This window comes from Sturnira hondurensis, unplaced genomic scaffold, assembly GCF_014824575.4.
Source record: "Sturnira hondurensis isolate 20B ecotype Veracruz unplaced genomic scaffold, ASM1482457v3 Scaffold0009229, whole genome shotgun sequence".
Lineage (NCBI taxonomy): Eukaryota > Metazoa > Chordata > Mammalia > Chiroptera > Phyllostomidae > Sturnira > Sturnira hondurensis.
Window position 1 is genome coordinate 33,193 of NW_028081860.1, and position 21,930 is coordinate 55,122.

The 21,930-nt window shown below is 55.6% G+C and overlaps 1 protein-coding gene and 1 long non-coding RNA gene across 2 annotated transcripts; one reads left to right on the top strand and one right to left on the bottom strand.

Moving 5' to 3' along the window:
• Window positions 1-7,943: 7,943 nt before the first annotated feature.
• On the bottom strand, window positions 7,944-11,318 carry LOC118994286 (uncharacterized). The gene is made up of 3 exons (XR_005068022.1): window positions 11,204-11,318; window positions 10,279-10,481; window positions 7,944-9,337 (listed from the first exon to the last, which is right to left on the bottom strand). It is a non-coding gene; the product is annotated as an uncharacterized LOC118994286 (long non-coding RNA).
• Window positions 11,319-11,991: 673 nt separating this feature from the next.
• Window positions 11,992-20,440, top strand: SLC6A8 (solute carrier family 6 member 8). The gene is made up of 13 exons (XM_037056911.1): window positions 11,992-12,359; window positions 13,968-14,099; window positions 15,147-15,396; window positions 15,864-15,996; window positions 17,001-17,135; window positions 17,218-17,321; window positions 17,412-17,536; window positions 18,118-18,230; window positions 18,320-18,457; window positions 18,536-18,638; window positions 18,729-18,829; window positions 18,905-19,075; window positions 19,427-20,440. The coding sequence occupies exons 1-13, from the start codon at window positions 12,098-12,100 to the stop codon at window positions 19,565-19,567; spliced, it is 1,908 nt and encodes a 635-aa protein (XP_036912806.1). The 5' UTR covers window positions 11,992-12,097; the 3' UTR covers window positions 19,568-20,440.
• The last annotated feature ends 1,490 nt before the right edge of the window (window positions 20,441-21,930 follow it).

Consider the following 21,930-nt stretch of genomic DNA (forward strand, 5'->3'; position numbering starts at 1 on the left):
GCTGCCACCTCCCTCCTCGGTTATTCACTCAGGTTCCCACGGGCTTCAGCCCCCTGGTGGCCAGGTTGGGCTGGCCCCAGGGCCTTTGCACCACTGGTGTCTTCCATCCGGAAGTCTCTTTGCCCATATGTTAACATGGCTGTGAGTCTTGGGGTCTCTGCTCCATCCAGGTCGTTTGATCTAAAACAGCCTCCTTCCCTAGCCTAGCCCTGCCACTGCTGCATCTGCCCCCCTGGCCTGAGCCCCATCAACAGTGAGTTGGATGACAGCTACAGCCTCCTCACTAGACTTTCTCTGCCCTGTGAACCCAGTCTTACCCCCTACCCAGCAGCCTGAACATTCCCTTTAGAGATCACGCCATCCCTGGGCTATAAACCAGGCCCCGCCCCCATGGTTTTTCATGTTACTCCAAGTCAAAGAATGGGTCTTCACAGTGGCCAAAGGACTCTGTACGGTTGCCCCCCCCCCTTTCCCATCACTACTCTGGCCTCTCTCTACCTACTTCCCCCCTTGCTGAAGCAGCTCCAGCCAATTCCAGCCACAATGGCTTCCTAACTGGCCTCCAAACACACCATGCATGGGGCGTGTACCATACATGGCTCTCAAACCTACAAACATGCACCTGCTCCAGGGCCTTTGCACTTGCTGCCTCTCTGCCTGGAATGCTGTTCACTCAGATAAATGCTTGATTTGCTCCCTCACTCCACCAGGTCTCAGTTCAAATGTCACCTCTTCAAACACGGCTGCCCTGCTCCCTCCCCGGCCCGTCTTCAGAACATCCATCACTGCAAAGTCACTTTCTGCGTCTTCCTCACCAGAATATGCACTCCCCAAAAGTGTCTCTGCTGATCCGGCCAAGGGGGAAGTGCTCAGAAAAATAAGTGCTGGGAGACCAAATTCAACCCTCCAACAATTCATAGATTCCTCCTACTCAGTCCCATCAATTCAAGTGCCCCCTCCCAGGGGGTCCAGGCCTCACTGGGGATGGAAGGGTGGGTTTCCTGGTTGTTGACAAGAGCCATGCGCACACAGGACAGAGCTGCAGGGGCTCCAGGGAGTCACAGGGTCCAGGAGTGACCTTCTGAATCCGTCTTCACAGGATTCAAGAAGTCTTTAATGACACAAAGTCCTTAAGAGGGTCCACAGAGCATGCAGAGGTTTTTAAAAATCGTCTTTCCGGATCTCACTCCCCCACACATACTCTGTCCAAAAATCAGAAGCCCCCCAGTTCCTGTCCCCCTTCCCTTTCCCGATCGCCCCTCCTAGTTCACTCGAGTGGGCTCCTGGGGCCCCAGCCCTCAGCAGCGTGGGCCCCACTCCCAGCTGCTCATCTCCATGCACAGGGTTTCCTTGAGCTCACACCTAAAACAGAAGAGAGAAATGGGACTGACGGCGAGCCCACCTCAGGCAGGCAGTAAGTCCTATTTGACACAGACTAGGGCCAATCTTCCTTGTTTATTTGGTGATTATGCCAGAAGAAACCTGATCAGAGCCCAATGGTCACAGGTTATACCGAGAAATGTAACTTATACACATCTGTGTTTTGGAGAAGGACGATGGAAGAATAACAAAAAACTGCCGACGAGGAGAAAGATGGCACGTGGAGACCTCTCTGAGGGCCCACTTCCAACGGGAGCCCGAGAAAGAAGAGCCAGCGTGCAGAATTTGAGATGGACACAGGTATCAGTTCACCAGGTGATTTTGATGTCATCAGCCTTGTGTAAAAAGTGAGATCATGCCCTGACTAGTGTGGCTCGGTTGGCTGGGCATCGTCCCGCAAAGCAAAAGGTCGATGGTTCTATTCCCAGTCAGGGCACGTGCCTGGGTTGTGGATTCGGTCAGTCAGGCACATGAGAGGCAACTGATTGATGTTCCTCTCTCAGATCAACGTTTCTCACCCTGTCTTTCTCCCTCCCTTCCCCATTCTCTAAAAATAAATTTTAAAAATCTTTTTTTGTTTAAAAGTGATATCACAATTTTTATTTCAAGTCAGAATTTACAACACACCAGGAATTATACCCTTCACAGTTATTTAAATATCTGTTGAAATATTGCAGATGTGAACTTCAAAATGCACGTGTGTTGGGTGGCAGTAGATAGAGAACTTTTGAAAATCCTTTCAGGGGGCTCCTACCAAAAAATTAACTTAAACTGCCTCATAGACCTAAATGTAAAATGTCAAACCTCTAGAAGAAAACACAGAAGAAATTCTGTCTCACCTTGGCTTGGGGATGAGTTTTTAAATACAACGTGAAAAGCATGGTTCATGAAGGGAAAAAAAATGATCAATTGGACTGTATCAAAAGTTTCTATGTCTGCTCTGTGAACAGCACCGGTGAGAGAAAGAGAAGACAAGCCACAAGCTGGGGGGAAATCTTTGCAAAACACATACCTGATGAAGGACTGGTACTCTTAAAACCCAACAATAAGAAAACAAACAGCCCTGGCTGTTGTGGCTCAGTGGATTGAGCGCAAGCCTGCGACCCAGACGATCGCGGTTCGATTCCCAGTCAGGGCACATGCCTGGGTTGCAGGCCAGTTCCCAGCAGGGGACTCACGAGAGGCAACCATACATTGATATTTCTCTCCTTCTCTCCTTCCCTTCCCCTTCCCCTCTAAGGATAAAGAAATGAAATCTTTTAAAAAATTAAAAAAAAATAACTCCATTAAAAATAGGCAGCCTGGCCAGTGTGGCTCAACTGGTTGGAGCGTTGTCCCTTAACCAAAGGGTCAAGGTTTGGTTACAGGTCAGGATGCATGCCCAAGTTGGGGGCCAAGTTGGGGGTTTAATCCCTGTTGGGGTGTGTGAAGGAGGCAGTTGACTGGTGTTCCTCTTGCATCAATGTTTGTCTCTTTCCTTACTCTCTCATATAAGAAAAAAATAACCTTCAAAAAGTGGGCAAAAGATCTGAACAGACGTGTCACCAAGGAAAAAAATACAAGGGCAAATAAGCATATGAAAAGATGCTCCACATCATTTGTCATTAGGGAATAGCAAATTAAAACAAGATACCACCACAGCCCTGGCTGGTGTGGCTTAGTGGACTGAGTGCCGGCCTATGAACCGAAAGGTCACTGGTTTGATTCTCATTCAGGGCACATGCCTGGGTTGCGGGCCAGGTCCCTAGTTGGCAGAGGGTGAGAGGCAACTGATTGATGTACCTCTCACACATTGATGTTTCTCTCCCTCTTTTTCCCTCCCTTCCTTCTCTCTAAAAATAAGTTAAAATCTTAAAAAAGAAACAACAACAAAAACAAGCTACCACTACATACCTGTGAGAATGTCCAAAATCCCAACTCTGATAACACCGAGTGCTCGCGAGGATGCGGAGCAACAGGAACCCTCATTTCTTTTATTCTGTTTTACTTTATTTTTCATCTTTACCTGAAGATATGTCCGTTGATTTGAGAGAGAGGGGGGTGAGAAACATGGGTCAGTTGCCTCCCGTACATGCCATGACCCAGGATCAAAGCCACAACCATTCTGGTGTATAGGGGACAGTGCTCCAACCAAGCAACCAGGCCAGGGTGGAGCCCTCATTTATTGCTGGTGGGAATGCAAAATAATGGGAATGCAGTCACTTTGGAAGATAGTTTGGTGGTTTCTTACAAAACTAAACATATATGATTTGACTAGTGTGCTTCTTGGTATTTTCCCAAAGGAGGTGACAACTTATGTCCACACAAAACCTGCACCTGGATGTTTACTGCAGCTTTATTCAAAATCAGCAAAAAGTGGCAGTAACTGAGATGTCTGTCCTGTAGGTCAATGGATAAATAAACCGTGCTACATCCAGAAGATAATGTAGTATTCATTTATTAAGAGAAAAGAGCTTTGAAGCCACGAAAAGACATGAATTAATATTAAATATATATTGCTAAATGAAAGAAGCCAGTCTGAAAAGGGCTATATACTGTACGAGGTCTGCCCAGAAGGTATCCAGCCATAAAATATGAAAAATAGAGACATTTACTGAAGAAGATACAAGATACAAGAAACATTATACACAGGACAATGATGCCTCTGTCCCCTTCAAAGTAGGTGCCTTGGGACCTCACACAGGTCTCCCAATCGCCATCACCTGCCCCATCGTGTCTTTCTGAATCTCATCAATGGTCTGAAATCTATTCCCTTTCAAAGATGATTTCACTTTTAGAAAAGCCATGTCATTCCCCTGGCTGCTGTAACTCAGTGGATTGAGCACGGGCCTGCAAACCAGAGGATCGTGGTTCAATTCCCAGTCTGGGCACATGCTTGGGTTGCGGGCCAGTTCCCGGCAGGGGACGCACGAGAGGCAACCACACATTGATATTTCTCTCCCTCTCTCCTTCCCTTCTCCTCTAGAGATAAATAAATTTTTTAAAATTTAAAAAAAGAAAAGCCAGAAGTCACAGGGTGCCAATCAGGGCTGTAGGGGGGCTGAGTCACCCGGGTGATTTGATGTTTTGCCAAAAAACTGTGCATGAGATGTGATGTATAAGCAGGCACATTGTGCTAATGAATCTTCAAATCACCGGTTGCCCATAGCTGCGGCCTTCTGAATCATTCGAATAGTTTCCATGGAGGAATTTTCAAGCTCCATGCAAAATCTGATGCAGATTCATTGCCTGACTCACACAATCATTTTGAATGCAACACCATACACTACACATGCTCACTCAATGGGGTCTATCACTCCCACTGAAGAGTGAAGTCATCACTGTTCACACATGCGCATTCCTGTCCACTCTCCTTGGCTGCCAGGTTACACTGATGTTGTGCAGTAACAGATTGGTGGTTGCCAGGGTTTTGAGGAGGGAAGTAGTGTTTGACTAAGGGAAGCCCAGGGGTGATTAGGGCAATGAAACTACTCTGTATGATGTTGTAATTGTGGATACGTGACTCTCAGCATATGTCAAAACCCAGAGAACTGTACAGCAGAAAGGGTGAATTTCAACATATGCAAAATTAAAAATAACACTTCAGGAAGTTGGGAGGCCCCAGTAAGAACTGTGGACTACGATCTAAGAATCTAGTGTATTACAAATGTACAAAAGTGAAGATGGCAGCATAGGGAAACAGTTTGTATTCTTGCACAACCACATCAAAATTACAGCTAAACTGTTGAACAACCATCATTCAGAACCATCAAAAATTGAGCTGAATGGATATCTGACAACTACAGAATTAAAGAAACCACATCCTTCCAGACTCGTAGGAGGAGCAGATACATGGGATGGGCTAGTCTTACATCCACAAGGGGTGGATAAAAGTTCATAATGGATAAAAATTGGGGAGGATTATCTTGAGAGCGAGGAGTCCCAGCCCCACACCAGGCCCCTCAGCCCAGGGTTCCAGTGCCAGGAAGATAAGTCCGCATAACTCTGGCTGCAAAAATCAGCAGGGACTGAGTAAGGAAAAGAAACTTCTGGAGTCCCAAGCTTCCTGTTAAAGAGCCCGCACGTGGACTTACTCAGACTCACTCCATCTGAGCTCTGGCATCAGGGTAGCAGCTTGAAAGACAAACTGAAAGGCAGCAGTGGTATGGAGTGAGGAACTGAAGTGTCAGGCAAGAGCTGGGGGACAGCTTTCTCTCAGACAGAAAGGCAGGCAGAGGCCATTGTCCCTTTTCTGAACCCTCCCCTCACAGAGCCACAGAGCAGACAGGTGGGTGCCATATCTGAGACTCCATCAACCTGGCTAAATAACACAGCCTGGCCCTGAAATCCCCTGAGGATCTCCTCCCCCCCAACTGACAGGCCCACCCAAGCTGTTAACAGTGGCTTTTCTACATGAATGGCTGGTCTTGGCTCACGCTTCACAACTTCCTAAATCCTCTCAGACAAGCGACAACTAGCCTCAGTGAGTCCCCAGACCCCGTACCTCTTTCTAAGTGGCCCCAGGCCTGGCACTAGCAGCCAGCCAGCCTAGATTCACAGCTTGGCTTTGCCTGGGAATCTCCCAGCCCAGCACAACTAACATACATGTCAGATTGCTTTATAACCTAGGCAGGGTGGCCCCAGGCAAACCCAGCTGGGGGCTGACCCTGCTCTGCACCACCTGGGAAACCCCAGGGCCAGGGTACCCAGTGGGACAGCTACAGATGACATCATAGCACCATCACCCTGCCCTGGCACAGCTGATCCTTCAAGGAGGGCAGAGGTTGGTGGTCAGTGGTCAGAGCTAGTCCTTGCAGCTGACTGGCCCAGGTAAGTCCCTCCTATTGATCTGCCAACAGCAATCAAGTCTCAACTACAAGAGGAGGGAGTACTCGGCCCACATGAAGGGTGCACCTCCAGTACCCAGCTTGGGTGATAGGGGAGGCTGTGCCACTGGACCCTGCAGGACACCTACTACATTAGGCCACACTACCAAGACAGGGAGTCAAAGCAGCTCTACCTAATACATAGAAACAAACACAGGGACGCTGCCAAAACGAGGAAACAAAGAAACATGGCCCAAATGAAAGAACAGATCAAAACTCCAGAAAAAGAGCTAAACAAAATGGAGATAAGTAATCTATCAGATGCAGAGTTCAAAACACTGGTTATAAGAATGCTCAAGGAACTTGGTAAGGACCTCAGCAGCATAAAAAAGATCCACTCACAAACGAAGGATACACTAACTGAAATAAAGAACAATTATCAGGGAAACAACAGTACAGTGGATGAAGCGAGAATCAAATCAATGATTTGGAACATATGGAAGGAAAAAACAACCCATCAGAACAACAAGAAGAAAAAAGAAGCCAAAAAGTGAGGAGAGTGTAAGCAACCTCTGGGAAAACTTCAAGCACTCCAACATTTGCATCACAGGAGTACCAGAAGGAAAAGAGAAAGAGCAAGAAATTGGAAATGTTTGAAAAAATAAAGAAAGAAAACTTCCCTAGTTTGGTGAAGGAAATAGACATGCAAGTCCAGGAAACACAGAGAGTCCCAAACAAGGTGGATGCAAAGAGGCCCACTTCAGGATGCATCGTAATTAAAATGCCAAAGGTTAAAGATAAAGAGAGAATCTTGAAAGCAGGAAGAGAAAGGAAGTTAGTTATTTACAGGGGAGTTCCCATAAGACTGTCAGCTGATTTCTTCAAAGAAAGTTTGAAGGCAAAAAGGGATTAGCAAGAAATACTCAAAGCCATGAAATGCTGGGAACTACAGCCAAGATTGCTCTACCCAGTAAGAAATAATTTAGAATCGAAGGGCAGATAAAGTGCTTCCCAAACAAGAAGAAACTAAAGGAGTTTATCATCACCAAACCATTATATTTTTTAAATTTTATTTATTTATTTTTAGAGAGAGGGGAAGGGAAGGGAAGGAAAAAGACAGGGAGAGAAACAGCAATGTGGGATAGATACATCAATCGGTTGCCTCTCACACGCTCACAGCTGGGAACCTGGCCCACAACCCAGGCACGTGCCCTGACTGGGAATCGAACTGACTACCTTTCAGCTCACAGGCCAGTACTCATTCCACTGAGCCACCCCAGCCAGGGCCCAAATCATTATCATATGAAATGTTAAAGGGACTTATTTAAGAAAAAAAGATCAAAACTATGATCCTTTGTCTAAAATGGCAAAAAATGCATATCTATCAACAATTGAATCTAAAAACCAAACTAAGCAAACAAGAAGAACAGAGACAGAATCATGGATATTGAGAGCATTCTGATGGTTGCCAGATTAGGGGGTGGCGGTGAGGGAATGGGTGAAGAGATGAGAGGATTAAGAAGTACAAACAGGTAGTTACAGAATAGCCATGGGGACAAAGTACAGTAAGGAAATCGAGTAGCCCAAAAACCCATACACAAGACTCATGGGCACGAACACGGGTGGGGGGATTGCCTGAAGGAGTGGGGGGTGCTGGGTGGACAAGGGCAAAGGGGGAAAAATCAGCACAACTGCAATAGCACAATCCATAAAATGTGATTAAAAAAGAAAAGGTAATAAAACTATTCAGAAATTTAAAATGTGTTTAAAACATAAAAACAAATTTACAAATCCTTTTAGGGGTCTGTGTGGATAAGCACAGCTGGTGAACAAGGAGTGCTGGGCAGGGGTGGGGGTCGGGTGGCCCCCTCCTACACCCCAGCCTCCGTAGGTGGCCTGATGCCATCCCTGCCTCCCCAGCTATTGAAAGTACAAACTCCTTCAAGGTGGACTCCAGCCTTCCGTCGGTTCCCAGTGCATTCTAATTGCACAGCTTCTTGTACCGGCAGCCTGAGCAGAGGAGGGCCTCCCTCACCCCACCAGCCCACTCTCTAGCTGTCCTGGGGCAATGGGTTAACCCACTGCCCTGGGGCAGGGCGCCCTCCCACCCAGTGCCCTCCATGGTCCACCTGGTGGCGCCTGTAGCCCCAGTTGCTGAGGGCACTGGGTCCAATTTCCAGACCTCCCTGGACAATGGGAGCCCTCTTTCCAGTACTCCTCTCCTCCCCTCACCCTCCTCCTGGGCTCCTGCTTCACCCCTACCACACGACCCACTGGCCTCTAAAAGGCTGACCACCATGGCTGCTGCCTGGAGAACACTTTGCTTCTCACCCAAGAGTGAGAAGCTTCTCGCTCAGTACACACCCCACACTTAAGAACAGTGGGTTACACTCTCCCTTTGGAGTTGGGCAAGCATCTACAAGTATCTCACCCGCTCCTGCACGTGCTCCAGAACCAGCCTCACAGAGCCATGAACACAAAGACCTGGCAGGACAGGCGGAGGCTTAGTGGGGCCTGGCAGGGACAGCTTCCCAGCCCTTAGCTGGGGTCCCGGGCGTCCACCCCACTCCTCCCCAGCAGCTGGTGCTGGGATGGAGCATTGGCAACATACACCTTCCCAAAGCCCGGAGAACACCTGAGAACCCAAGGGCTGAAAATCCCTCTGCCTTTGTTTTGCTCTGATGCCCAGCACCCCACGGGAACTACCCCAGGAACACTGTAGCTTGGCCATTCCCACAGGCTGTGCGGGTCAGCATGCCAGAAGCCAGTTTATGGCCTCCAGCTCCCACTTCAGGAAACTCTGGCCTAATCACCCGGCCTGAGAGGATGGGTTCTTGAACTTCGAGAACCACACAAGCCCAGCTGCCCTAGCTGGGCACCAGTGGAGGCTTGGGTCAGAGGATCCCCCTCGCCTTCCTCTCTAGCCTCCTGGAACAGGTGGCGGCTGAGCTGAGTCTTACAGGATCAGAGGGAGGTCAGCAAAGAAGTGGCACCCCAGGCAGTGGGCTCTTGCAAGGGTGGAGGGCAAAGGGCAGGGAAGGCAGCTTGGGAGGTGGCTGCTGTCCAGTGCTGGGGAGCCCATGGGTCAGCTGGTGCCACATCTTGTAGCCTTGAAGAAGAATTGAACTTGATTTCCAATGTGAAGAAAAGTCCTAAAAAGAGCAGATGAGGAGGGACTGGTCAGATTTGTGCTGCTAGGAAAGCCAGGGAGTACATGGGCTTCAAGGAGGCCACTGTGGGGTCCAAGAAAGCCAGGGGCATGGTGTCATTGCCTGCTTGAGGAAGACTGGGGGAGCGGGAAGGAGGGAAGGTCTGGCAGTCTGTGCACCCCACCCTCAGATGAGGACACCCCTGCTCCAGAATCTGGAGACACCCTTTGAAGGCAGCAGCCCCTGGAGCGGTGGGAGCCTCGTCCAAAGGAGTCCCAGAGCTCACACAAGACACCATCAGCAGCCACTGCCGCCAAGCTGCGTTCCTCTCAGCCTCTGACCCCACAGAGGCCAGGGCAGCCACAGGTGGCAGCTCCCTCCTGTTCCTGTCACTAGCCTGGCAGCCTGCCTCCACTCCCAAGTAGAATGGAGGAGGCCCCCATTCTCGGCTTCCTCCGTCCTTCTCAGGTTCCCCTCTACCTTGCTCTTTTTTGTTTACCTGGAGAACTCCTGGAAGCTGCGGCCACTTCCCCAAAGCACCACTGACTGGCCCATGTTCTTCTCCAGCCACTGCTCTCTCTCCCCACCACACTTTTTGGACAAGTGTGATCTTCAATTTTTGAGTCGCCTGCACCCAGACATGTCCTCACTTCCCCCTGTGTCTCCCTGTGCTGTCTGGCCTCTGCCCTGGTGTTTCCATTGAAGCAGCCCTCCCCCAGGGGGCCAGTTTCTCCAGGCCATCTATGGATAACATACTTCTTTACCAACCTTTGTCTCCAGACGGGCTTCAGTCCTAGGCTCAAGAGGATTCACGTTAGGGTCTTCTGATCAAGCAGTGTGACCCTGCCAGCTCAAGGGTATCCAAGCCCCCTGAATCCCACCCCCCACCCCACCCCCACCTCCAGCCAGCCTGGGTGGGGATGTTGCCCTCCCCCCCCCCCCACCTAGCAGGTTTAATCTGGCTCCAGCCGGAACTGCTTTTCTTCTTAAAGCCAGCGGATGGCTGAGGGTTTAGCTTAACAGGATGAGCCATCTGGGGACTGCAGCGTGGCAATCAGGGAACCTGGGACTTGGGGAGAGGGCACACTTCACATACCCAGACATGACCATGATCCCCTCCTTCCACACCCCATGGCTGCTCTTGGCCCTGGAAAATTCCAAACGGGCTGCTCAGCTGCCAGTGGAGAGGCAGCTGAACAACCTTGCTCTTGCTGAGGAGGCCTGGAGGTCCCTGGGGAAAGGAGTGCCAAAAGTGGGGAGCTGCGACCTCCCAGCTGAGGCCTTTGAGTAAGGGTCTGTGTACACTAGGCCCCAGGGGGCGGCCTTAGTGGATCCCTGCCTGAGGCTCCAGCAGCTCTGACAGGGTCGGGGAACAGCAGGATTGGGGACCAGCAGCACCCCTCCCTTGGTGACAAAATGTGGCCTAGTACTTCAGCCAGGCAGGCTCCACTCTGCCCCCTTAAAATACTCACAGAGACCTGTCATCCCAAACAATGGGACCCTGACCTCCAGCTTCCAGGGCTGCACCCCTTGGGAAGGGCCGAATTCTAGGAGAAGGCAGCGTGGTGCCTGTGTGGCAAAACCCCACAGTACACCTAGAGGAAGACATGCCCACCCCCTAGCTTTTCCCTTGTGGCCAGCTAGGCCCAGCCCTTCAGGAGACCAGGCACCGTGCATCCCGTCTAGGGCCCAACGCTGCCCCAGCCCCAGATGGGAGTCAGAGAGGGGCCAGAGATGGGACAGGCTGGAAGCAGGGGAAGAAGAAAAAGGGCTAAGGATGGCTGGAAGGCTGCCAAGGAAGCGGCTGTCCGGCAGCCTGGAAGGGCAGGTTAGGACCGGCGATCTGGGCAGGGGTAGGCCCAAGTGAACCTGGGGTCAGGGGCGGTTTAGCCTCTGGGAAGGAGGTGCTGACGAGTTCCCTAGGTAGCAGCCATCCTGCTTCCCGCTGGAGCGGCGTCTCCTCCTCGGGAGGAGGGCGAGAGGAGGTGGGCGGAGTGACGGGGAGAACGGGGAGGGAGGGACGAAGGAGAGGGAGGGAGAGGAGCTCGGGCGTGGGGGGTGGGGCGACAGTGACGTCACCCCGGAGTCGGTTCTTAAGCGGCAGCCGGTCAAGCCGAGGAGAAGAGGGACGGTCCAAACGCAGTGGCTAGTCGGTGATCCCGCCGCGGCCCGGAGAGCGGCTGGAGCCGCCGCCACCGGGGAAAAAGGGGTGAGCGCGCCCGGGCCGCCGCTGCCGCCCGAGCCGGAGGCGCCTGAGCCGGAGCCGCAGGAGAGCTAGGCAGTCGTGCGGGCCCGGGCCGGGGCGGGGGGCGCGGGCCGCAAGCCCATGCTCCGGCCGCCGCTTACAGACAGTGGGCTCCCGATGCCGCCCGCGCCCCGCTAGGCTAAGCGTCGGGCCGGGCGAGCCGCCGCCGCCGCCGCCGCCCGTATCGCGGGCAGGAGCCTCGGGAGCCGCCGCCGCTGCCGCTCGAATCGCGGGCAGGAGCCTTGGGAGCCGCCGCCGCCGCCCGGCCGGGCCCCGCCGCCGCCCGCGCGCCCCCGGGCCCCCGACACACATGAGATTCTTCAGGCTCACTTTCAAGTGCTTCGTGGACTGCTTCTGACCGCGCCGCCTGTCCGCCCCGCACCCCGCCCGCCGCCCGCCCGCCCGCCGCCCCGACTCCGGCCCGGCCGCCCCCGGCCGGCCCGCGCCTTCGGGGTCCCCAAGCAGCCGGCGCCCCTCGCCGCCCGTCCCCCGGCCCGGCTGCGCCGCCCTCTGGGACCATGGCGAAGAAGAGCGCCGAGAACGGCATCTACAGCGTGTCTGGAGACGACAAGAAGGGTCCGCTGATCGAGCCCGTGCCCGACGGGGCCCCGGCCAAGGGCGATGGCCCCGCGGGCCTGGGGGTGCCTGGCGGCCGCCTGGCCGTACCTCCGCGCGAGACCTGGACGCGCCAGATGGACTTCATCATGTCGTGCGTGGGCTTCGCCGTGGGCTTGGGCAACGTGTGGCGCTTCCCCTACCTGTGCTACAAGAACGGCGGAGGTGAGCTCCCCCGCTTCTTCGCACCATGGACCTTCCCCCGCCCGCTGCCCGCCCCATCGGGGCGCACGGGCGAAGTCCAGGGGGTGGGGAGGGCCTCCAGGACAGTCGGGGGCCAGGGGCCGCCCCTCGCCGGCCCTTGCCACTCGGTGGCCCAGCCTGGCAGCGTCCACCCCAGGCCAGTCATGTGCCTGGCAGTGTGTGGGGGGAGGGGGCCAGCGAGCCTCTGGCCCAAGCCGCGGGGCTGCCCCCTCATACTCCCTGCGCTCCGGGATTGGCCACTGAGGTGGGAAGGCGAGGCCTGCCCCCTGGGGGGGGGCTCCCAGAGGTGAGGAGCCCTGGCTGCCTCAGCTGGTCAGGCACACAAGTGGCACATTGTGTGGGCCCCCCACGTGTGCACACACGAACACACACACACACAATGGGCCACTCTGTCCCTCCCACTCCCCTCCCTTCCCCTCTCTTCTCTTCCCCTCTCCCCCCTGCCCTCCCCTCCTCACCCTCCCCTCTAGCCTGGGCCTGGAACACTGGGTGCCTGAGCCAGGCTTGGGAAGCCTGCGGCCTGGGCTGCCTGGCGCCGCCGCTGGACACACTGCACGCACACCCCATGCCCGCTTCCCGGCCCCAGCCCAGCTTAGCAACAGTGATGGGCGCTCATGTCCTGCGTGCAACTGCAAAGCAGCGCAGGGGTTGGTGGGAAGCCATGGTGACTGGGTGATGGGTGGGAAACTGAGGCCCGGAGTGGAGGCCTTTGCCCAAGGTCACACACAAGAAGGATGCTGGGACCAAGAGCCGGGCAAGCTACAGTGAAGCCCATCCTCTCAGAAGTGGGGAGGGCTGGGCCAGGGGCAAGGGTAGCGGGCCTATGAAGGAGGGGGCAGTGCACAGGAGCTACTGGGGCCCAGCTCCCCCCACCCACCCCTCGACCCCTGGCCTGTGGTCTCTGGCCCTGCCCTGCATACTGCCTCCAGAGCCGGTGGCTTCCACCAGGATGTCTTTCTCTGTCCTTGTTCACTGACATTTTAAGACACCCACACATGCACCCGCTGTCAGAATACTGCCACCCACCCACCCTCCTCCCTGGACCTTCCCACTCGGAGGCCAGTGTGTGGGTACAGAGAAGGCAGGTCTCCCTGTCTCCACCCAAACCGGCAGGCCCTCAGGCCTAAGCGCCAGCCATGGCACACACACGCACATGCACGCACACACCTCGCTGCCTTTCCTTCCTGTACTGCCTGGCAAGCACAGACTGTGACACGAGGGATGGCTTGTATGTACAAGCATATGTGTCTTCCATGCCCATTAGGTCACCTTAGGTGACTGGAGGCAGAAGCCTATGGGCATAGGGCACCTCCTCCCTAGCTCAGGGAGCTGGACCGCAGCACTCCCAACACCGCCCCCCCCAACACCATTCAGCTGGGGCCTCTGAGTCAGTGACCACCTTCTGCACTGATTCACCCAGTGGGAAGTTATGATGGATTTGGGGTGGAGTCCAGAGCTGGGGCTTCACCCTGGCCTCCCAGGGCCTCTTGAAAGCTGTGCTGGCTACAAACCTACACAGCCTAGGTGTGGAATTTGGGTTAAGTCCCTGGCATGTGCGTCCTCCCTCAGGTGTGTTCCTTATTCCCTACATCCTGATCGCCCTGATTGGAGGCATCCCCATTTTCTTCTTGGAGATCTCACTGGGCCAGTTCATGAAAGCCGGCAGCATCAATGTCTGGAACATCTGCCCCCTGTTCAAAGGTGAGCAGCCCCAAGCCTGCCCCTCTCTGCCCTCTTCCTCAGGGACCCTTTCCCTTTACCACTGCTGGGGCAAGACTGGCACCCACCTGAGAAATCTCATCATGTCCGAACACCAGGCCTGGGGTCCATCAATGGCCCCCAAGTTATAAAGGGGAAGCTGGAGACCATGCAGACCGCCCAGTGACCTTGGGCAGGCTGGGGCTAGCATGGGGGATCCAGCCTCTCTACCAGGGCGAGCAGGCCCAGCAAGGCTGGGAACAGACTCTGCTAAGCCCACTCGGTGCAGCAGAGTGGAGCATGGCTGCATACAAAAGACAATGGTGAGAGAAGCTGCCTGTGGCCAGAGAGCTCAGGCCACAAAGCCAGACCAAGGAGCTTGGATAGGAGCCACTGAAAGTTCAGGGTCTGAATGGAAGAACTAATCATGGCAAAGGTCACCTTAGAGACTCTCCTGTGTGGACGGTGTTCCCCATCATCTCTCACAGCCCCGGGGGGGGGGGGGTGGGTTTTACCTCTACTGTCCCGGAGGAGCCCGGGTGGGGAGTAGAGGTGAAGTAACTGGCTAAGGTTGCAAGCCGAGAGAGTGACTGTCTTCCACACTGCCCGAGGTCACCAGAAAGCCCTCCAAGCTGCTGAGTACTGGAGGCCACCATGGGGCCAGGTGGATGCTTGGCCCTCCCTCAGTTGCTGTGGTGATAGTGGGGCCCATGAGAAGGGGCAGGTGTGTGAGGTTAGGTAATCAATTGGACTCTGTGCTCAGATGGGGCAGGGAGGGAGAGGCTCTGCCTACGGTCTAGGGAGGATGCAGGAGGTGAGCCCATGAGCTAGAGCTGATTTTTGGCCAGGGACCAACTGGGGAGTAAGCCCAGCATTGGCATACTTGTGCGAGGGATACTGCAGCGGGCTCTGGCCAGAGCAGAACGGAGAAGGACCTAGTGGGATGGATGGTGAGGAAGGGAAGGACAGCAGATACAGGGAGCAGAATGTTAGAGTGGCAGTGGAAAGCTGGCCAGAGAAGAGCCTGCACAGAAACTGCCCTCCTCCTAGGCCTGGGCTACGCCTCCATGGTGATTGTCTTCTATTGCAACACCTACTACATCATGGTGCTGGCCTGGGGCTTCTACTACCTGGTGAAATCCTTCACCACCACGCTGCCCTGGGCCACGTGTGGCCATACCTGGAACACTCCTGACTGCGTGGAGATCTTCCACCACGAAGACTGTGCCAATGCCAGCCTGGCCAACCTCACATGTGACCAGCTTGCTGACCGCCGGTCCCCTGTCATCGAGTTCTGGGAGTGAGTCAGGCACCTCTGGGCCAGGCCCAGCCTATCCCGCTCTCTGGGCTCCACCCAAGTTCACGTGGGTTGGTTGGGGCCCAGCCGTGGGGCTGATTCCCAGCAAGAGTACTCCTGGGCCATGCCCGCCCTCAGGGACCCCCAGCCCAGTGCCTGGGGGAGCCAGGACAGATGCGCCTTGCTCCTTCAGCACTATTTGTCACTCTGGGTCCCGTCAATCCAGGTGCCTACTAGCCTTGGGGGGGTGGGGTCGCTGCCAGCCCCACCGTCTCCACCCTGTGGCTCCCGGGGCCCAGGCGCATACACCATGATGTGTCCAGGCCTCAGGCTTGGGGCTGCCTGGCCCAGGGGCTCAGGAGTGACCAGCTGGGCATGAGGGCTGCAGGAGCGGGAGGACCACCCCTGGGACAGCTCCCAGTTCCTTTACCCTCTGCTGGCACAGCCCTCATGGGCTCTCCCTCCCCCAGGAACAAAGTCTTGCGGCTCTCCAAGGGGCTGGAGGTACCAGGGGACCTCAACTGGGAGGTGACCCTGTGTCTGCTGGCCTGCTGGGTGCTGGTCTACTTCTGTGTCTGGAAGGGGGTCAAGTCAACAGGAAAGGTACAGCTGAGGGTGACAGCAGGGCTGGGGGGCAGCACTGCCTGGGGGAGTCTCCAATGGGAACTACTGTTGCCAGGGTTAGGGTCGGGACCTGAGCCTGTGGAGGGGGCAAATATTTCAATCCAAGCCACTTGATTCCCCACCCCATGGCTTCGTAGTCTTCCCCACCCTCCAAATCCAGGTCAACAAGCCTTTGGTCCTGAGTCGGAGAGGCCCAGGCAGCAGCTGCCCCTTCTCTGTGTTGGGCATCCCTCCTCCCTCCCAGTTTCTCCCTATTCCTCACTCACCTTCTGAGTCTGTTTGGTCTGTCTGGGTGGACGTGCTCTATAGCTCTTATCTTCTGCCTGCTTGTCTGACCCAGGGTCAAGGGTAGACACATGCCTTCCCCAGAAGCTCTCTGTCAGGTTTGGGAGACAGATGCGTGAACAGATGCATAATAAGACAGTGTGCCGAGGGCCGTGGGGCACAGCCAGGTCCCTGGAGGGCCGGCTGATTCCCCAGCAGGGCCTGAAGAGAAGCCACTTTCCCCCCTGGCAGCCCCGCCTGGATGGAAGGCAGAGGCCTTTGCCATCTGCTTCATTGTTGCTTCTGTCTCTGGCTGGCCCACTTCTAATCCCAGCTACCAAGAACCCCACCTCTCTGCAGAGGATGACCTGGAGTCAGGGACACAGGATGCCTAGGACCTACCTCCAGACTGCTTTTCCACTCTCTGCCCAGGGAGGGCCCTGCCTGTCCCCTCCCTAAGAAGCTGACCTGTGCTTGCCATGGGGCTGCTAATGCCCCAGCCAGGCACCTGGCTTCCTTTGGAAGGAGCTATGGCTCTGAGGAGGACAAGGGGGGCTGCTGGCCAGCCACATTCCTTATCTCTGAACACACTCTCCAGTGTCAGGGGACCGTGGCCTGACCTGCTCAGGCTGCTCAGGCTGCTCAGGCTGGGGCCCCCTAAGAGGGAGGTGGGTGCGATAGGGCCCGTCTGAGCAGCCTGGCACTGCCCCTCCCCCCAGATTGTGTACTTCACTGCTACGTTCCCCTACGTGGTCCTTGTTGTGCTGCTGGTGCGTGGAGTACTGCTGCCTGGCGCCTTGGATGGCATCATCTACTATCTCAAGCCTGACTGGTCAAAGCTGGGGTCCCCTCAGGTGAGGTGGAGGTGGTGGGAGGCAGACCTGGGGCCAGCCCAACGGGGCCCCTCACATCTACTCTTTTCTGGCCCATCTCCAGGTATGGATAGATGCTGGGACCCAGATTTTCTTCTCTTATGCCATTGGCCTAGGGGCCCTCACGGCCCTCGGCAGCTACAATCGCTTCAACAACAACTGCTACAAGTAAGAACCCCTGCCCTGCCCTCCTGCTCTGTCCAGCCATGGGCAGCGAGCAGGCAGCCTGACCAGCCCCTGTGATCCCATGCACCCCAGGGACGCCATCATCCTTGCGCTCATCAACAGCGGGACCAGCTTCTTCGCTGGCTTCGTGGTCTTTTCCATCCTGGGCTTCATGGCTACGGAGCAGGGTGTGCATATCTCCAAGGTAGCAGAGTCAGGTAAAGATCCCTGGGCCCCAGCCCGGCCTCCGGAACAGCAAGTGCTGTCCTTAACGCACCATGTATGTGAACACATGTGCAAATTGACATTCTGAGAAATAAAAAAAAATTCAAACTCAACTTGTCACACTGCTCTGGGCCAGAGGCAGGCCTGGATGAGCAACTGCGGGGCCCAGCTGTTCCAGCCAGCTTAGGGCTAAAGCCTCGTGGGCCAGGCCATGTGGAGTCTTGAGCCCCAGGTCATCCATTCCAAGGGGCTTCGGGGTATGGTCTCGTATCTTCCAGTGTTGCAAAGGGAAGGAAAGGCCTTTCCAGGGTCAGTGGTGACCAGAAGTCTGAACCAGATACCCCACTCCTGTGGGCAGAGGTCCGCTGAGGGCCTGCAGGAGCCTTCCAGCCCCTGGTATGGCACACCCACACAGGGCTGGAGCTGCTCAGCAGCACCTCGACATGAGGGGAAGGGCCCTCGGCTATAGGGTGCTCTGGCGCCGTCCACTGTTCTGGCACCGAGCAGCAGGGGTAGGGGGACAAGAAGTGGGCATAGGCTGCAGGTGTCCACATCCTGCCCCTTTCCCTCTTAGGGCCCGGCCTGGCCTTCATCGCTTACCCCCGGGCAGTCACGCTGATGCCCGTGGCTCCACTTTGGGCTGCCCTGTTCTTCTTCATGCTGCTGCTGCTGGGCCTTGACAGCCAGGTTTGCAAGGGGGGGTAAGATGGCGGGGGCCAAGAGGGCAAAGGGGCTGGTAGGTGGCCAAGGGGCATGGCCTGAGCACCTGGCCACAGTTTGTAGGTGTGGAAGGCTTCATCACAGGCCTGCTGGACCTCCTCCCGGCCTCCTACTACTTCCGTTTCCAAAGGGAGATCTCCGTAGCCCTCTGCTGTGCTCTCTGCTTTGTCATCGACCTCTCCATGGTGACAGATGTGAGTGGGGGCAGGGCGAGGGCTGCCTCTGGCCCCTGGCCACCACCTGCACCTGCTCTGACCTGGCTCTGTCCCCAGGGCGGGATGTACGTCTTCCAGCTGTTTGACTACTACTCGGCCAGTGGCACAACCCTGCTCTGGCAGGCCTTCTGGGAGTGTGTGGTGGTCGCCTGGGTGTATGGTAGGTCTGGGTCGAGGGGCAAGTGGGGCTGTGGTGTGGAGCAGGGGCGGTGGGTCTCCAGCTCGGGCCCTCCTGCCTCATCTCACCCAGGAGCTGACCGCTTCATGGACGACGTGGCCTGCATGATTGGGTACCGGCCTTGCCCCTGGATGAAATGGTGCTGGTCCTTCTTCACCCCACTGGTCTGCATGGTAAGGGCCAGGAAGGCTCGACTGGGTGGGGTGGGGCACCTCGGGCCACTGGCTGATGGCAGATTCTCTCTGCAGGGTATCTTTGTCTTCAACGCCGTGTACTCCGAGCCACTGGTCTACAACAACACCTACGTGTACCCATGGTGGGGCGAGGCCATGGGCTGGGGCCTCGCGCTCTCCTCCATGCTGTGTGTACCCCTCCACTTGCTGGGCCGCCTCCTCACGGCCAAGGGGACCATGGCTGAGGTCAGTTCCCCAACACTGTCCCTCCCTTCTGTTGGGTCAAAGTCTTACCTCTAGACTATCCATTCCACTCACCAGGATGGGCCATTGTACCAGAAGCCTCCGGGCCAGCTGGAGGAAAGGAAAGCTGGCCCTCCAAGGCCTTGGGTCGTGGCAGGGGGAGAAGCCTGTTGTTAGCTTCCACTCTTGCAGCCGCCCAACCTTGTCTCCCTGATACAGGGAGTGGGGCCAGGTCAGTGTCCTGGGAGGAGCAGCCCTGGGCCCTGAGTCGGTGGTAGGTGGTGGTAGTGGAAGGAGGCCAAGGACAAGCAGGTGTCCCTCCCTAGGGGCTCACCATGTCCCTTTCTCCTGCAGCGCTGGCAGCACCTGACACAGCCTGTCTGGGGCCTCCACCACTTGGAGTACAGAGCTCAGGACTTGGAGGTCAGGGGCCTGACCACCCTGACCCCAGTGGCCGAGAGCAGCAAGGTGGTGGTGGTAGAGAGCGTCATGTGACAGGCAGCCGGCTCCCAGTGCCAGCTCTCCCTCTTGTAGCCATAGCAGCCCCTGCTTTAGAGCCCCCACCCCCTCCAGGGGGCTTGCCTTTCCCTGACACTTTTGGGGTCTGCCTGGGGGGAGGGGAGGAAGCACCATGAGTGCTTATAACTAAAATAACTTTTTCCATTTTTAATAAAATGCCAAAAATACCACAACCCACCAAAAATAGATGCCTCCCCCCACCAACCAAGCTGGTGCCCACACTGCTTCCCAGGCCCTGCCGCCTGCCCTCCCCCTAGTGCCTGCTGCCTCTCTGGGCTCTGCCCAGCACACTCTTGGGTGGCCTCTCACCCAAGGCAGCTTGGGGACAGAACAGGAGAGGGGAGGAAGGGGAGGGAGGGGCAGCAGAACCAAGGTGAGTATTTCATTCAACTGGGCTAGACCCCTCTCCCCATCCCTACTCTAGAAGCTTAGAGAGCCAGCCAGCAATGGAACCTTCTGGTTCCTGCGCCAATTGCCACCAATATCAATTGTGTGAGCTTGTGTACGAGTGCATGTGTGCGTGAATATGTAGGGCGTATATAGAGCTCTATCTCTTAGCAAAGGTGAATACCAGGTGTAAACTGTGCCTGTGGGCAAATGAGGCTTGTATTTTGCACATTTTATAAAAATTTGAGGAGAGAGATTTCTGCTTGTATATTTCTAAAGAGAAAACAGCCCCGAGGTCCCTCTCCTTGCCACACCCCAGTCCCTGTTAACCCTTCCTCATTCCTCTGCCCCAGCCAAGGAGTGTGACTTCATAGATCTAATTTTCATAGGCAAAACAAGAGCTTCAAGCCGTCGAGTTTGTGAGTCTGTTGTGTGGGTATGCATGTATAGTCCCTGGCCCCAGACTGAGGTGGAAAAGTGCACAGTAGGGGCCTGGACAGATGTCCCCACTCTGTCCCTCTGCCCACAAGTCACGGGGGTGAGTAGGTGCGGTGTTCTGTCCTAGGGATCTGGGGCTGCTTACCTGGCATGCTCAAGCTTACCCACACCCTGCCCCTGGGCTGGGCAGACTGCAGGGATCTGAGGTGGGCACCAGCCAGGGAAGGGATCCAAGCTTGGCTCCCAGCTTAAAGCTGATGCACTTTTCACGTGTCAAGTCTTCCATGTAGCAGCTGTACTTAACCCACATCTGTGTCATATGTAATCCCAAGACGAGACAGCCGAGTGGAGCCTACCTAGAAAGACTTATCCCACACCCGGATGCCAGCTGGAGGGGAGGGGCTGGGTGAGGGCCGGGGGCCAGCGGGGACATTCTTACTGTGCTAAAAGCCACTGCAAACATAGCAATAAAAACATGTCATTTTCCAAAGCTGGCTCCTGTTCTGCTTCTGCTTGTCTGGGGGTGGGGGGTGGGTCTGGAGGGAGGTGCAGGAGGCTGCCCCACCTTGAGCTGTTTCCTTGGGCAGGTGTTTGTTCTGGGGGACTCCATGCCCAACAGTGTTGCGGGAACTGGGAATAGAGCAGGAAAGGAAGCTGGCAGAAAGCCTTTTCCCCAAGGACCTGACATGCTTGGGGAAAAGGGATATAACAGTATGCTAAAGAGGAACACACCAAGCAGTGCAAGTGGGTGTGAGGTCATGGAAGTTGGGTGGGAAGTCATGGGTGCAGATTTTCCAATGGTTGTCCAAATGCCACACCAAACAGGTGACTTTCCAAGATGCAGGCAGCGAGGGGCAGGCAAGGTGGAGAGGTGAGGCTGCAGCCGAGCCTGGAGAAGGTGGAGGTCACTGGGACCGGGGCACTAGTAGTGCTGGGGAGAGGTCTGGAATAGAGGCCAGTTTGGAAGGCAGAAACAGGGCTTGTGGACAGCTGGGATGCAGGGTTGAGAGGAGTCGGGGAGGCTGCAGAAGACAGCCTAAGCACAACGAAGGGTGGCATTGCCACAGAGACGAGGTTTGGAGGGGATGGTGGTGTCATCCGAGTGGAGACCCCCCAAGACAGCACCTGGACAAGGAGTCTGGAGTTTGGGAAGGGTCTGAATTGAAGTAAGAACTTAGGAAGTTCTCAGCACATAAAGATGGTCCCCCAAGCCCTGAGCCTGGATGAACTCAGCAAGGGCAGCAGAGTGGGTGTGCAGGGAGAGGTGGCCTAAGTAAGCACCGAGCCCTGGGGCTCTGGGACACTCAGAGGTGGCAGAGAAGACAGGGAGCAGCAGTGGAGACAGAGTGGCCAGTCGGGTGGGAAGGACCCCAAGAGTACAGAGCTGATCCTGGAACGTGTGTGAGGAACCCCCGGCCTGGGGGGCGGGGTCAGGGAGGAGAGAGTGATCCGCTGTCAGGTGCTGCTGATGGTCAAGGGGGAGGGGGCCCAAGAACGCTGCCTGGGTTTGGTGA

What these genes read in the sequence shown, in the direction of transcription:
- SLC6A8 (XM_037056911.1), top strand. Translation starts at nt 12,098, where the DNA reads ATGGCGAAGAAGAGCGCCGAGAACGGCATCTACAGCGTGTCTGGAGAC. An exon ending in GTGCTACAAGAACGGCGGAG is followed by an intron (nt 12,360 to 13,967) that starts GTGAGCTCCCCC and finishes GTCCTCCCTCAG; the next exon opens with GTGTGTTCCTTATTCCCTAC. An exon ending in CAAAGCTGGGGTCCCCTCAG is followed by an intron (nt 17,136 to 17,217) that starts GTGAGGTGGAGG and finishes GCCCATCTCCAG; the next exon opens with GTATGGATAGATGCTGGGAC.